Raw genomic sequence first — 14,830 nt, 5'->3', positions numbered from 1 at the left:
AAGGAACAATTTTACACTCTGCATGGAAACCACCGCGTAGTTTCGCTTATGATAATGAAGTTTACCGTACAATAAACAAGGAACTTAGCACTTTGCAAGTTCTGATTAAAATAGAGAGGTTTATGCGAAACTAGACAGTGTCTTACATGGAAGCAGAGTTAACCACGTTAGTAAAAGGTTAATAAAAGAGAGAGGTACTTGCATTGTTTGATGTTATATTATTATTCTTCCAACTTGTATGCAAATTTCTTGCATGACAACAATTTTCTCAGTTATGTCATGCCACCAACACCTACGTGTGTTTCACTCTTACCCTTGTAGATACAATTAAATGATTAATGGTGTTATCTGATATATAAAATGAATGAAAAATGTTAAACTTACATTTTTTTTTCCGTTTGATGAATAATATTTGTTTTTCTAGTGGGTTTGGTACGGTTGTTATTAATAGAAATATTTTTGCATATGAAAGTATGAGGTAATTTTTTTATTTAGTAAATTAAAAAGTTGAGAATTTTTCACTCTTTTTTAGAAGCGATGAGAAATTCTTAGATGTTAACCTGAGATTTTTTTTTAAATACAAAAAATATATAAATTTTCTAAATGTACACAGCATAAAACGCTTTCCAATTTATGCTTGTGGACCATTTTGGTGGGCAATATAAGAGACCTTCGGACCGTGAAATTTGGGATTTTGTCGATGTTTTTGGAGAGCAGAGTGATGCAACAGCCTTAATAGGAAGAGAAAAGGAGAGCAGAGAAGAGAAGAGAATAATGCAATTCAGCCAATTCTTGAAAGCTGGTGTTATATACCTGTTTTTTTAAGGTTTAATTCTCTCTTACCAATTTCAACTAGGATATTGTAGTTATTTTTTATAACAAGGATATTATAATTATTTTTTATAAAAAAAATAATATTAATTTAGACCGATTTAAGATTTGTTTCACCATTTTTTTGGTCAAATTAATTTGTCTGACCTAATTTTGATAAAAATAACACGATTTAATCAATTATATGTGTTAAATTTTAATTATTAAAAAACATCTTTAAAAAAAGACGTTTTAGACGTCTTTATTTGAGTGGCTCCCTTTAAACTAATGTATGCAAATGGGTTGACATGAAAGATAAAATAAATATCACTTGATTTATTTTGTATTTATATAATTAAGTTTTACATTAATGATATCTTATAAGCTCTTGCTAGCATTGGTTCTAAAGACATATTTTCAGAAATTTATAAAAGAAAATATTTTATTGAAAGTTATTTTGCATTAAATGCAATAAAAATTTATAAGATTTATATTATCATCTTCTTAAAATGTATTCTTAAAAATACAAGATAGACAAATTCTATTTTATAAAATGATATTTTCTATTTTCTTGCATAAAAGCGTTGAGATGAAAAAAATAAAAAAAATCTATAATTGATGAATTTTAACAATGTGTATTTGTCTGTCTAATGAATTTAATTTTAATATATTAATAGTATAAAAAAATTAGACACTTAATAAAATTTATGTGTTTAAATAATATTTTAAATAATAAATTTAAAAATTTGTTACTTTTAATCATATAACTACATAATTAGATGTTGGTATAAATTTTTTTTTATACTTTAAATGTGTGGAAATTAAATTCCATTCTAATTATTCTATTTACAAGCACATGTGCATGAAAAAATAGATACATATTTATCAAGAGAAATAATCTTTTGAATGAGTTATAACTTTTGATAATTTGAGACCAGAATTAGAGGATAATTTTGTGTGAGAACCATGATAATACCAAGACCACACTTAAATGTAATAAAATTGTCCTTAAATTTCGGTTAAGAAATAAAATTGTTATATGTTTTACCTGATTACTTTCGTATTTGTCTCTTGTTTTGTTAACTGTGTCATAAATTATAATGTTTGTCTCACCAGTGGCATATAATTTAGTATTTTACAAGCAACTTAAATGAGATAATTGAGATATTGGAACACAACAAAATGTTACATACCATCAAAATCGACTTGTGTTTTCAAATACAATAATTAGAACAGGTAAATGAATGTAGAATGCTAAAATCTTATTCAAAACAAACAAAAATATGCATTTTTTATTTTATATATATATGGTGAGATTTCTAGTGACCCAACAATAGGTGGCTAAGTATGGCTAAAAGGTTGATCAGCTAATCAATAAATGACATATGCCGAGGAATTTACGGATCATACATTTAAGGGAGAATATTGAGTTTAGTAAGGGCCATATATATTACTTGATCTAGCTGTTACAAATCGAACATCATAACTCGGCATTATCTATCATAACTCGACAATCTACGTTACTACTCGGCAGATTACGTTATAACCAGACTCAACAGATTATATCCCATAATAAAAATGTCCGATGTAACGTCATCACCCATCAAGACCTAGTTATTGCTCTTCAATTCAGAAGACCAACAGAAATGTAACCGACCTACCTTACTTCACCTATAAAGGTATGATATTTTATCTTAAAGAGACACATTGAATTCTCAATATTGACTTAAGTTTCGAAGTGTCTTTGCAGGTACTCCCCCTTGTTTCTTACTCACGTTTTGCGCGATTGGACATCTCCCCTGGAGTGAAGCTCGGACTTTCCCAAGGCTTAAAGATCGGCACCGAAGATAACAACTCGACGCCGACTCCCAGAGGCCTAGCTCCCCCCTTCAGATATCCATACAGAAACATTACTAATGACAAAAGAAAAAATGCAATGCAAAGAACTGTTTTTGTCTTCTGGGTCTTGTAGTAATTAGACAAAAAAAAAACTCATGTTGCTTCTTATTTAAAGAACAATAAAAAATTTAAGTCCTTTGTATATAATATAAACTCATAATTAAATTAAAAAAAATAGTTCTACTTATCTATTGTACGAATAATCTAAATATATAAAATATTTTGAAATTAAAAATAATAAATATCTATCTATTTAAATAAATATTGATAAATTTAAGATTGATAAATTTAAGATTTATAAATATTATGAATTTTATTCATTGTAATGCATATTAAACTATTAATATTTTTTATTGTATTTATGTCCTCTTTTTCTGTTTTCGATAACTCTATCCTTTTTTAGTAGTCTTCCACTCCCCCTCCTTCCCTCAAAGGAATAAAACAAGTATAATATAAAATTAAGTGACTAATTCAAAAAAGAATAAATCAAATATATATTATACATTTGAAATAGAAAAAGTCCAGGAACTAACACTATTATAAGCAAACTAAGTCAATTTTTTTTATTTTTAATTTTAGAGTAAAGTATCATTTTTGTTCCTAACGTTTATGATAAGTCTTAAAATTATCCCTAACATTTAAATCTTCCTATTTAAGTCTTTAATGTTTTAAAATTGGTTCAATGTTGTCCTGCCGTTAGAAATCTGTTGACAAAATTGACGACGGGACAAAATTGAGATGATTTTAAAATGTTAGGGACTTAAATAGGACGAAAATGTTAGAGACAAAAATAATACATAAAAATAAATTTTAATTTTATCTTTGAATAAAATCAATTTTTTACTGTACATAGTTATTCAATTATTTTTTAACCACATCTAAGTAAATTAAACTTAATTGAATAACTATGTACCATAAAAAATTGATATTAGCGAAGGATAAAATTAAAATTTATTTCTATGTATCATTTTTTTATCCAACGTTTTCGTCCTATTTACGTCCCTAACATTTTAAAATCGTTTCAATTTTGTCCTGCCGTCAATTCTGTTAACAGATCCCTAACGGTAGGACAACATTGAGTCAATTTTAAAACGTTAGGGACTTAAAGATGACGATTTAAATATTAGGGATAACTTTGGAACTTACCCAAAACGTTGGGGACAAAAACGATACTTTACTCTTAATTTTAAAATTTAAAAAATTAGAATAGTGAGAATTTTTTTTTAATAACAGGCCCGTTTTTTAATTAGTTGGTTTAAGTTAGTTTTCTCCTAATTAGGTTCAGTTTGGGTAACTAACTTAATTAAGTTCCTTTTGATAAAATAACTTAAACAATAAATGACTCTGTTAAAAGTAACTTATAAATAAGTTATTTTGTGTTTGGATTTTTAACTCTAAAAGTGCTTATTTTAAAGAAATGTAATGAAAAGTAGAAGTATTATGAGAGAAGTCATTTTTTTTAACTTCTCTATAAGCTCCAAAATAGTTTCTTAAAAAGTTGCAATTTGGTTTTGAAAATTGCACCCGACATTAATACTACTACTTTTCATAAGTCAAAAGTTAAAAAAAGCTACTTCTAAAGTTTTCAAACGGGCCCTTAGTTCTCTAGCAAAATCGTTTGAGATATAATTTTATGTCTTTGTTTTAAAATAATTATCCAAAACCAATAACTGTACCAATGTTGAGAAAAAATTGAAAGGAGACGAAATTTTAAAACAGAACAAAAAAATGTTAAAATAATTGATAACAAAAACAATGAAAGTATACCTCTTTTAGTATAATCTAATCTATTTATTTTTTAAAAATTGTCCAAGTAATATAGTAATATAAAAATAAATCTTAGTAACATTTAAATTTATTATGAATAGATAAATTTATTTTTAAATGAATAAAAATGTGTAATTAAATTAGTATATTTCACAAATATAATATATTTAAAAAAAAGTAATTCATCATCTTATATGTTTTTTTTTTCTTTTTGTTCTCTCTTTTATTATTATCGTTTTTATTATTTTTTTTAGATTTTTTTTTTGTTTTTCACGGTACTCCTCAGTTCGGCAGGTCAATGATGCTGCTCACTGGTGCAAAATTTATAACCACAAACTAACCAGCAAGTGCACCGAGTCGTACCAAGTAATACCTCAAGTGAGTGAGGGTCGATCCCACGAGGATTGATGGACTAAGCAACAATGGTTAAGTGATTTACTTAGTTAGACAAACAGAAAATAGTGTTTGAGAGTTCAAAAAGCGACAGAAGACAGGCAAGTAAATAAGTTGGGAATAAAGTATGGAGAAACAGTTAAGGCTTCAGAGTTATCTATTTTCCGGATTGACTTTTCTTATTAACTATTTTAATCATGCAAGATTTAATTCATGGCAACTATATGTGACTAGACCCTAATTCCTTAGACCTTTCTAGTCTCATCAACCGCCAATTCTTTGGTCAATTTATTCCAATTAGAAGGTGAAACTTAATTCTAGTTTATATACCACAAAAATCCTAATTACCCAAATATAAGAGGATTATATGTCCCGTATCCCGTTAAGTCCAGATAATTATAATTTAGGAGAAATTGTTTTCAAGCTGCTGTTCAAGTAAAGAGCTTTTCCAAGTTATACAAGAACTCAATTAAAAAGAGGGTCATACTTCCGTTCCACCCAAATTCACAAGATAAAGAACGAAAACAATCCTTAAAATATAAATCAATACATGAATTAAAATAGAAAAATAATAGTATCAATCCATACAATAGACAGAGCTCCTAAACTTAACAGTGGAGGTTTAGTTGCTCATGGTTCAGAGTGGAAAACTAGGATTGTAAATTGGACTTAGATGGAATGAAAAGTTAACTAATGTTGGGATCCCGAGAAGAGAAGTTTCTTTTCTCTTTTATATCTAATCCTAATTAATTTAAAATCTATTTTCTAAAACTAAAATAATATCTTTTCCTCTTTTAAAATAAAAGTTTAAATAAGAATTAAAATCAGCGTTTTCTGCACGTGGTGCATGTCACGTGTACACGTCAGTCACGCGTACGTGTCAGGTACGCGCACGCGTCGCTGTGCAACTTCGCTTTTCAAGCGTACGCGTTAGGTACGCGCACGCGTCGCCATGGAAAGCTCCAAATCACGCGCACGCGTCAAGTACGCGCACGCGTCGCTCCTCGCTGTCATCTCCTTTAATTCTTGTGCTGATTCCATTTGTGCAAGCTTCCTCTCCATCCTCTAAGTTGTTCCTGCCCGATATAGCCTTATTCTCTTTTTCTGCGGAAGCTCCATCAAATCCAACCAAATGCTACATAAAATAAACAGAATTTCACAAGACTCAAAGTAGCATCCATAGTGGCTAAAAGATAATTAATTCTTAATTAAACTCAACAAATTAAATGCAAATTCACTAGGAAAAAATAGGAAAGATGCTCACGCATCACTGACTAATGGATTACTGCATGTAAAAGGCGGAATTCGAACCCATAACACTTATTTAAAGGGATTAGTGAGCTAACTATTAGACCAATTCAACTTATTATTTTTTTGAGAAATGCTATTTGTACACCAAAATCAGCCAATAAAATCAGCCATCAATGTATTTATATATAAATACATGTGTGATTTAATTTATTTTCAATATATATTTATATTTTAACATGTATTTTATACTGATAGCTGACTTTGATAGCTAATTTTAGTGTACACGTAACATAACTCTATTTTTTTTAGACATTTTATTGTTCTTTAATAAGGAAGTTACAAGGATTTTTGTTTCTCTTTGCTAGGGGTGGAAACAGGCCAGGCCAGACCAGGCTTTGCTCTTAACAGGCCCGGCCTGTCATACAGTTGATTGGCCTGAGCCTGGCCTGTAGCCTGTTATAGGCTCTTTATAAAGTACTAGGCCTGGCCTGTTATTCAGCCTGGCCTGGCCTGAAGCCTGTTAAAAGGCCTGCTAATTTTTTTTACAAAAATAAAAATATTATTTAAAAACAATTATTTTTTAATAAAAACTTTTTCCACCCCTACTCTTTGCTCTCATGATACATAAGTTTTTTGGTTTGCCATTCTTAGGTAATTAATTTTCAATTTTTGTTCGATCACTATAAAAACTCACAAGAAAAAATAAAACATTGCATTTCCCCTTTTGCCCTGACAGTAAAAATTTTTCATTTATAATCCTCTACATTCCTTTAAATATATAATAATGAGTTCACTTACTACATGTCCACATATCATCCTTTAAATGGCCAATCAACCTTTAGCCATGCTTAGTCATTACTTGTTGAGCCACCATAGACGTCACCTATATATATATATATATAAACTTCGCTGATGGGAAAGGAGGGACAAAAAAGAATTTAAAATGCACAATACCATAAGAATTTAGTAATTTAAAGTGCCTTTGAATCCTAACTATGACCAAAAACTTTTCCATACTTCAAACTACTACCTAAATATCATACATAGGATAACTTCAGATAAATCACATATACTTATAGAAAATTCACATTTATTATGCAAATGAAACTCTGCAGGTTGTATTTTGGATACCACTGTCACCCAATTACACCACAGCCCACAAGTTATACATAATCACTTCATAAGCAATGATGATATGCATTGCTCAAGAGCTTTAATAATCAATAACCAGCTTCTGTGGATAGCCAACAACATTACATATATACACAAATGTAATAAGAATTCTTATGCAAAATAAAACTATGGACAATTTCTAATGTCAATCAAGCATCAAAAGATCCGCATGTACCTGTTCAGTTGATAGCACTCCAATGATGAAAAATATTGCATCACACTTTACCATCTTACTACAATTTATAGTTATTTCTTCCTCAATACTTGTTCATGACTCTGAAGTTTAGTTGAATTGTCACACATATAATGGTCATCTCGGAGAGAGTGTTTGAACCTTATAATGGATACTGAAAATACATGAACCTTCTCAATAGATAAGGGAATATTTGGATAACTAACATAACTCCTAAATAGGTTTCACTTCCGTTTTCCCAACATAGCATACAACTAGAGAAGCTGGTTAAGCAAAGTATGAGGTACAGAAGAAATCAGAGTAAACCACCTCAGAAATCAAAGATTCAATGTTATGATACCTACTTATACATAAAATATTTGCATTTTTTGTTCACAATAATAGATGTAGATCTTCCATAAGAGTCAGGCAAGAATAAAATGAGAACGGCTACTAAGTACTAACAGATAATATAACTGACCTAATATCAAACATACATTTAAAATACACGTGCATGTAATCTCTCTATAATACTAATGCAAGACAATAGCTTTTGCTGCTTTAAATGTCAACTTGTAAATACGTGAACATAATTATTATATACCCTCCACGTAGTGTAACAAATGGCATTTACATAAAAATCATATGACTTACCTGATCACAAAGCAGTTATATGTTGGCACAACATTGAATAAAGAAAGAGCATTCAAAAGGCTAAGATATGATGTATTCTAGAGAAGCTTCTCTCAAATGTGATATTCATAAGAGAAGTATTCCAAATCCTTATAAATTAAATATTAAAAATGAAAATGGTTTAGTCACTGTAGAATAAGCAATCCAACATCAAGAACAACAAAGCTTTATCCCACCAAATGTGGTTGGTTGTAGAATAAGCAATCCAATATAACAAAATTCCAAAAGTATATAGACATTACTGATCAGCTTATAATGAGAATCTCCAACTTCATTCTGTATGAAAAGAAAAGAAGTCATAGTATATCACTTGAACAAATGTTTTCTAAATTTTAACTTCTGCTCTTTATGATTAACTTTCTTTGCTTTTTATAGGTGCTGTTGGCTATGACCTACATCCTTGAACCAATATTTTTTATTAATAGCATTAAGGTTGAAGTGAAATAGGCTAAGCATTTATGGAAAATTTCAGTTGCTAGGGAGTTGTTTGGTTTGCGTTTTTAGTTTTTAGTTTTTGTTTTCTGTTTTTAACTTTTGCTTTCACTCTTCACTTCACAAAATCCTGAAAAGAGTTATCCTAACAAATGTGCTAACAACATTGAGGCTCAAGTAATGAAAAAAGGCTAATTTGGGGCAATGTTTTGTTACTAACGTTTTTCTATAGGAAAAAAAAAGTTTCATAGAGTGAAGTAAATGGTATAAAAGAGGGTAAGGCATCCTCATAACGAAACCTAAAATTAACAGTTAAATCTGGTATGCATAAACCAAGTAAGTTCTAAGCAAGAATACAAATCCCATTGTAAGTTGGACTAAGAAACACAAGAACCATGAGCAGAGCACCATTATTTGGCTACTAGCTATATGCTAGAGTAGAAGAATAGAGGCTAAGTACTTATGGGCTACTTTTGTTACAAGCTTTATGGACAACCACATTTTCCTTGCTAAGAGAAATGTGATTAAAATGAAACCATTAAATACATCGAAAAACATATCTTAATTAAGCATACTAGTTCAATAGTCTTTCTTTGTTTCATACTGACGGAAATATACAAATCTGAAAACACGACCTGTGCGTCAAAGCATTTGGAGAGAAGGCATATAGCAAATTAGGTGCATGCAAGCAAGGCTAGAATGTACTATTAAAAGAGACTGAATGAAACAGTTTGAACCAGGAAGCATATAGTTAAACAGGTTCAGGGAGACAGGGTATTACCACTTCCTACCACAAGAAAGGCACAGCATAAAGAGGCTGAAATAAGAAGTTGGGCATCCAAAAAGCCTTTCAAAAGGAATGATCAAATTCACATACTCATTTGATTCAAGCCAATACCAATATTATAAAGATTAAGCCAAATGAGTTGGGAGTTAACATCCCTGATGTAACAGATTAATTTGTAAAAAGAGATTGTCAACCAGATATCTCATAAACCAAGAAACACATTCAGAATTAGAGAAAAATCAGTAAACAAGGCCATCTATGTATTTAACATGCCAAGACTGAATTTGAATAAGGAAGAGACAAAGTAAACTGTACGAAGCTTCAATATCTGACTGATGCAAAGAATAAATCATAAAGCTGATCAACTAGCCCCTAATCAAAACCTGTTATCAATACAGTATCTAGGCCGAATCAGCAATATGATTAAGATCACAAGAAACAATTCTAATCATTTTTTCTTTTCTTTTCTTTTCTTCTATCTTATTTGCAAAATGATTTCATAGCAAAAGCGAAGTCAAAGAGTACGCTTTTAATTTGCGGGGAGCCGTTTCGGTTAAGCGACATTTCTCTTCTTCTTCTTCTTCTTCTTTTTCTTCTTTTTCTTCTTCTGCTTCTGCTTCTTCTTCGGCTGCTGCTGCTGCTGCTGCTTCTGTTCTTCGTTCTCCAACGCCACAATGCTCTCAAGGCTTTCCAGCGCCTCCCTAGCCTTATTCTTCGCAGCGGCAGCCTCCATGGCTCGCCGTTCCGCGTAAAGCCGCGACGCCGCGGCCGCCTTGCTCAACGACTCCGCGGAGATTTGAGCCGCGGCAACGAGAACCATGGCAGACTTCGGATCAAGCTCTTCGCCCTCGCGTCTCGGCCTGAAATACGAGAAGTTAGGGTCGGAGCAAGCCGGACACTTGAAAGAGGACGCCGATGGTCGTCCACTGTCGGAGGTGACGCAGGAGCGGTGGGCGATGGCGGGGCAGCGGAGGCAGAGGAGGCGGAGGTGAGGCGAAAGAGTTCTATCGTAGACTTGGAAGCAGATAGGGCAGAAGAGACCGTGGTTTTTCTTGAGGAGGCAATCGGTGCAGTAACGGCGGCTGCTGGCCTGGTAGCTGAGGCTGTGGAGGAAGGTGCCGCCACGCATAAAGGCGCCGCAGGTGTTGCATGACGACGACGGTGGCGGCAGAGGAGGGTTCATCGGAATAGCATTTGACGGAGGCGAAGAGCTCGTCTGTACGGTGGCGAGTGAGCTGAGCTGAGCTTAGCTGAGCTGAGCTGAGCTGAGTTGAGTGAGTGGGTCTCTAACGGTAACCCTAGAAAATCAAGATTCGGGAGGGTCTATGTGTTTGTGAAAATGGGGGAAATTGGAAATGTGAAGAATATCAACTGTTTTTGTTAATACTTAAAGATTAGGATAGAGATTAACTAACTTAGACACAGTTAACAGTTTCATAGTAAGAATTAAAATAAAAGGCTTTTTGTTGTAAAATAAAAGATATATATATAATAAAGATGTATAAATAGAAGACTCTAAAATTAAAATAATTAGCTCAATAATAATTTATATATATATAATAAAATTATATGTTGTAATGTATATATATATATACAAAGATAGAAAGGAGTATAAAAAGTAAAGAGAGAGAAAATTGCATAAATATATATATAAAGTAGAGAGAGATAATAGCATTTGTTTATAGTAAGAGAAAGAAAGAGAATATTATTATATTGCTGTTGTTTTTGTATGTACGAATGTAAAACAACATTCTGCTATTTATAATGGTAACATATTTTACTTTTTCAACATTTCTTTAATGACATTTACCATTGAGAAGCTGAGCCGCCCAGACATTAATGGGCATCCAACTCAACTTTTATACTTATCACAACACTCCCCCTTTGGATGTCCATTTAGGATTATGCCTCATTAAAATCTTACTAAAGAAAAACTCAGTGGGAAAAAACCTTAGTGAAGGAAAAATAGTACAATATCCTTTATGATGGAAACTGCCTCATTAAAAACCTTGTCAAGAAAAACCCAATGGGAAAAAAACTTGACCAAGGAAAAAAGAGTACAGTCTCCCCCTCTTATCGACATCATTTAATATTTCGAAATCGGCGCATCCCAATCTCATGTACCAATCTTTCAAAGGAGGATTTTGAAAGTGACTTTGTAAATAAATCTGCCAGATTGTCACTTGAACGGATCTGTTGGACATCAATTGTCCCTTGATTTTAAAGGTCATGAGTGAAGAAGAATTTGGGAGAAATATGATTTGTTCTATCACCTTTGATGTATCCACCCTTAAGTTGGGCAATGCATGCTGTATTATCTTCAAACAGGACAGTTGGAGCTATCTTATGATCAATCAGTCCACATGATGACAGAATATATTGAATCAGACTCCTCAGCCAAAAACACTCACGACTAGCTTCGTGAATCGCCAGTATTTCAGCATGATTAGAGGAGGTTGCTGCTATCGTCTGTTTTGTGGACCTCCATGATATAGCTGTACCACCATATGTGAACAGGTATCCTGTTTGAGATCTCCCTTTATGTGGATCAGACAAGTATCCAGCATCTGCATAGCCAACTAATTGTGACTTGGATCCATAGGGATAAAACAAACTCATATCAACCGTCCCATGAAGATATCGAAAGATTTGTTTGATTCCACTCCAATGTCTTCTGGTTGGAGAGGAACTATATCTTGCTAGTAAATTCACAGCAAATGATATGTCAGGTCGCGTATTATTAGCAAGATACATTAGCGCTCCAATGGCACTAAGATATGGTACTTCAGGACCAAGGATATCTTCATTTTCTTCTTTAGGACGGAATTGATCCTTTTTCACATCCAAAGATCTTACGATCATTGGTGTACTTAATGGATGAGACTTATTCATATAAAATCTTTTCAAGATCCTTTCTGTATATGTTGTTTGATGAATAAAGATCCCACCTTTTATATGCTCGATCTGCAGGCCGCGACAAAACTTAGTCTTTCCAAGATCTTTCATCTCAAACTCTTCTTTTAGAGTTTTTATAATTGTTGGAATCTCTTCAGGAGTCCCAATGATATTTAAATAATCAACGTACACAACAATTATAATGAACCCAGATATAGTTTTCTTTATGAAAACACATGGGCAGATATCATCATTCTTGAATCCGTTTTTGGCCAGATACTCAGTAAGACGATTATACCACATTCGTCCAGATTGCTTTAGACCATATAAAGATCTTTGCAATTTAACTGAGTATAACCCTTGCGAATATTCATTGGATGGTTTAGATATCTTTAGTCCTTCATGGACTTTCATATAGATATCCCGATCTAATGAGCCGTATAAATAGGTTGTTACCACATCCATTAAATGCATATGCAGTTTATGATATGCAGATAAACTGACCAAATAGCGCTATATCCAACAGGTTTTACATCTTCAGGTGTACGGACTACAGGTCCAAAGACTTCACGTTTTGCAAGTGAGTCTAATTCAGCCTTCATGGCTTCTTTCCATTTTGGCCAATTATTCCTTTGTCGACATTCTTCGACTGATCTTAGCTCAAGATCCTTACTTTCATGCATGATATTCAATGCCACATTATATGCAAATATTTCATTGACAATTGTCTTATTTCGGTCCCATTTCTCTCCTGTAAAGACATAATGTATCGAGATCTCGTCATTTTCACAATTTTCAGGTACCTGAACGTCTTCTGGCATTATATCAGAATTTTGGACAACTGCAGGTGTCTCTACTATGTCTTTTTCAATAGGAATATTATTTACCTCTTTTCTCTTTCGAGGATTTTTGTCTTTGGAACCGACAGGCCTGCCACGCTTCTGGCGTAAATTTGCTTCAGTGGCTACTTGTCCTACTGGGACATCAATTCGAATTGGGACATTTTCCGCTGGTATATAAGATTTAGTTATCTTCTTTGTATCGGAAAATGCATCAGGCAAATCATTTGCTATTCTTTGCAAATGTATAATCTTTTGAACTTCTAGTTCACATTGCCCTGATCGAGGATCTAAATGCATCAATGATGATGCATTCCAGCTAAGCTCCTTTTTAGGAAGCTTATTCTCTCCCCCTAATGTTGGAAATTTTGATTCATCAAAATGACAATCCGCAAACCGAGCTTTAAATACATCTCCAGTTTGTATCTCAAGATACCTCACTATAGAGGGAGAATCATATCCAACATATATTCCCAATTTTCTTTGGGGTCCCATTTTGGTGCGATTAGGTGGTGCAATGGGAACATATATCGCACACCCAAATATTCTTAAATGGGAAACATTTGGCTGCTGGCCAAAAGCTAATTGTATAGGAGAGAATTGATGATAACTCGTTGGCCTCAAACGAATAAGTGCTGCGGCATGTAAAATAGCATGCCCCCAAACCGAGGTTGGGAGATTTGTTCTCATAAGCAAGGGTCTAGCAATTAATTGAAGGCGCTTAATAAGTGATTCTGGTAACCCATTTTGTGTGTGAACATAAGCTACTGGATGTTCAACACTTATTCCATTAGCCATACAATAAGCATCAAAAGCTTGGAAAGTAAATTCACCAGCATTATCAAGACGAATTGCTTTGATTGAATTTTCTGGAAATTGTGCTTTTAATCGAATAATTTGAGCTAGTAATCTCGCAAACGCCAAGTTGCGAGAAGATAATAAGCACACATGTGACCATCTCGAAGATGCGTCTATTAGGACCATAAAATATCTAAAAGATCCACATGGTGGATGAATAGGTCCACATATATCACCTTGAATCCTTTTTAGGAATTCAGAGGACTCAAATCCAATTTTTACTAATGATGGCCTTAAAATTAACTTCCCTTGAGAACATGCAGCACAACAAAATTCACTAGTTTTAAGAATCTTCTGGTTCTTTAGTGAATGTCCATGAGAGTTTTCAATAATTCTCCTCATCATAGTTGTTCCCGGATGACCCAAACGGTCGTGCCAAGTTTTGAATTCATTTGGTCTAGTAAACTTCTGGTTTACAGTGGCATGTGATTCAATTGCACTAATCTTGGTATAATACAACCCAGATGAAAGTGAGGGTAATTTTTCTAATATAACTTTCTTATTTGAATCATGAGTTGTGATATATAAATACTCATGATTTTCCTCATTCATCGTCTCAACATGATATCCATTTCGGCGAATATCTTTGAAACTCAACAAGTTCCTCAGAGACTTGGTAGATAATAGTGCATTATTTATTATAAATTTTGTTCCTCCAGAAAACAAAATTATAGCTCTTCCAGAGCCTTCTATCATATTGCCTGAGCCAATAATAGTATTAACATATTCCTCTTTTGGCACAAGATGGGTAAAATATATATCACTTTTGAGAATAGTGTGTGAACTTGCACTATCCGCAAGGCATACATCTTCATTACATATCCTTGCCATTCTCTTCAAAAACAAAAAATAATAAAATGA

General features: G+C 32.8%; 1 protein-coding gene across 1 annotated transcript; it reads right to left on the bottom strand.

The window, feature by feature from the left end:
• LOC107619515 lies at window positions 9,524–10,822 on the bottom strand. The gene has a single exon (XM_016321813.2). The coding sequence runs from the start codon at window positions 10,558–10,560 to the stop codon at window positions 9,931–9,933; it is 630 nt and encodes a 209-aa protein (XP_016177299.1). The 5' UTR covers window positions 10,561–10,822; the 3' UTR covers window positions 9,524–9,930.

This window comes from Arachis ipaensis, chromosome B01 (genome assembly GCF_000816755.2).
Source record: "Arachis ipaensis cultivar K30076 chromosome B01, Araip1.1, whole genome shotgun sequence".
Lineage (NCBI taxonomy): Eukaryota > Viridiplantae > Streptophyta > Magnoliopsida > Fabales > Fabaceae > Arachis > Arachis ipaensis.
This window is presented reverse-complemented; position numbering and strand designations above follow the sequence as displayed.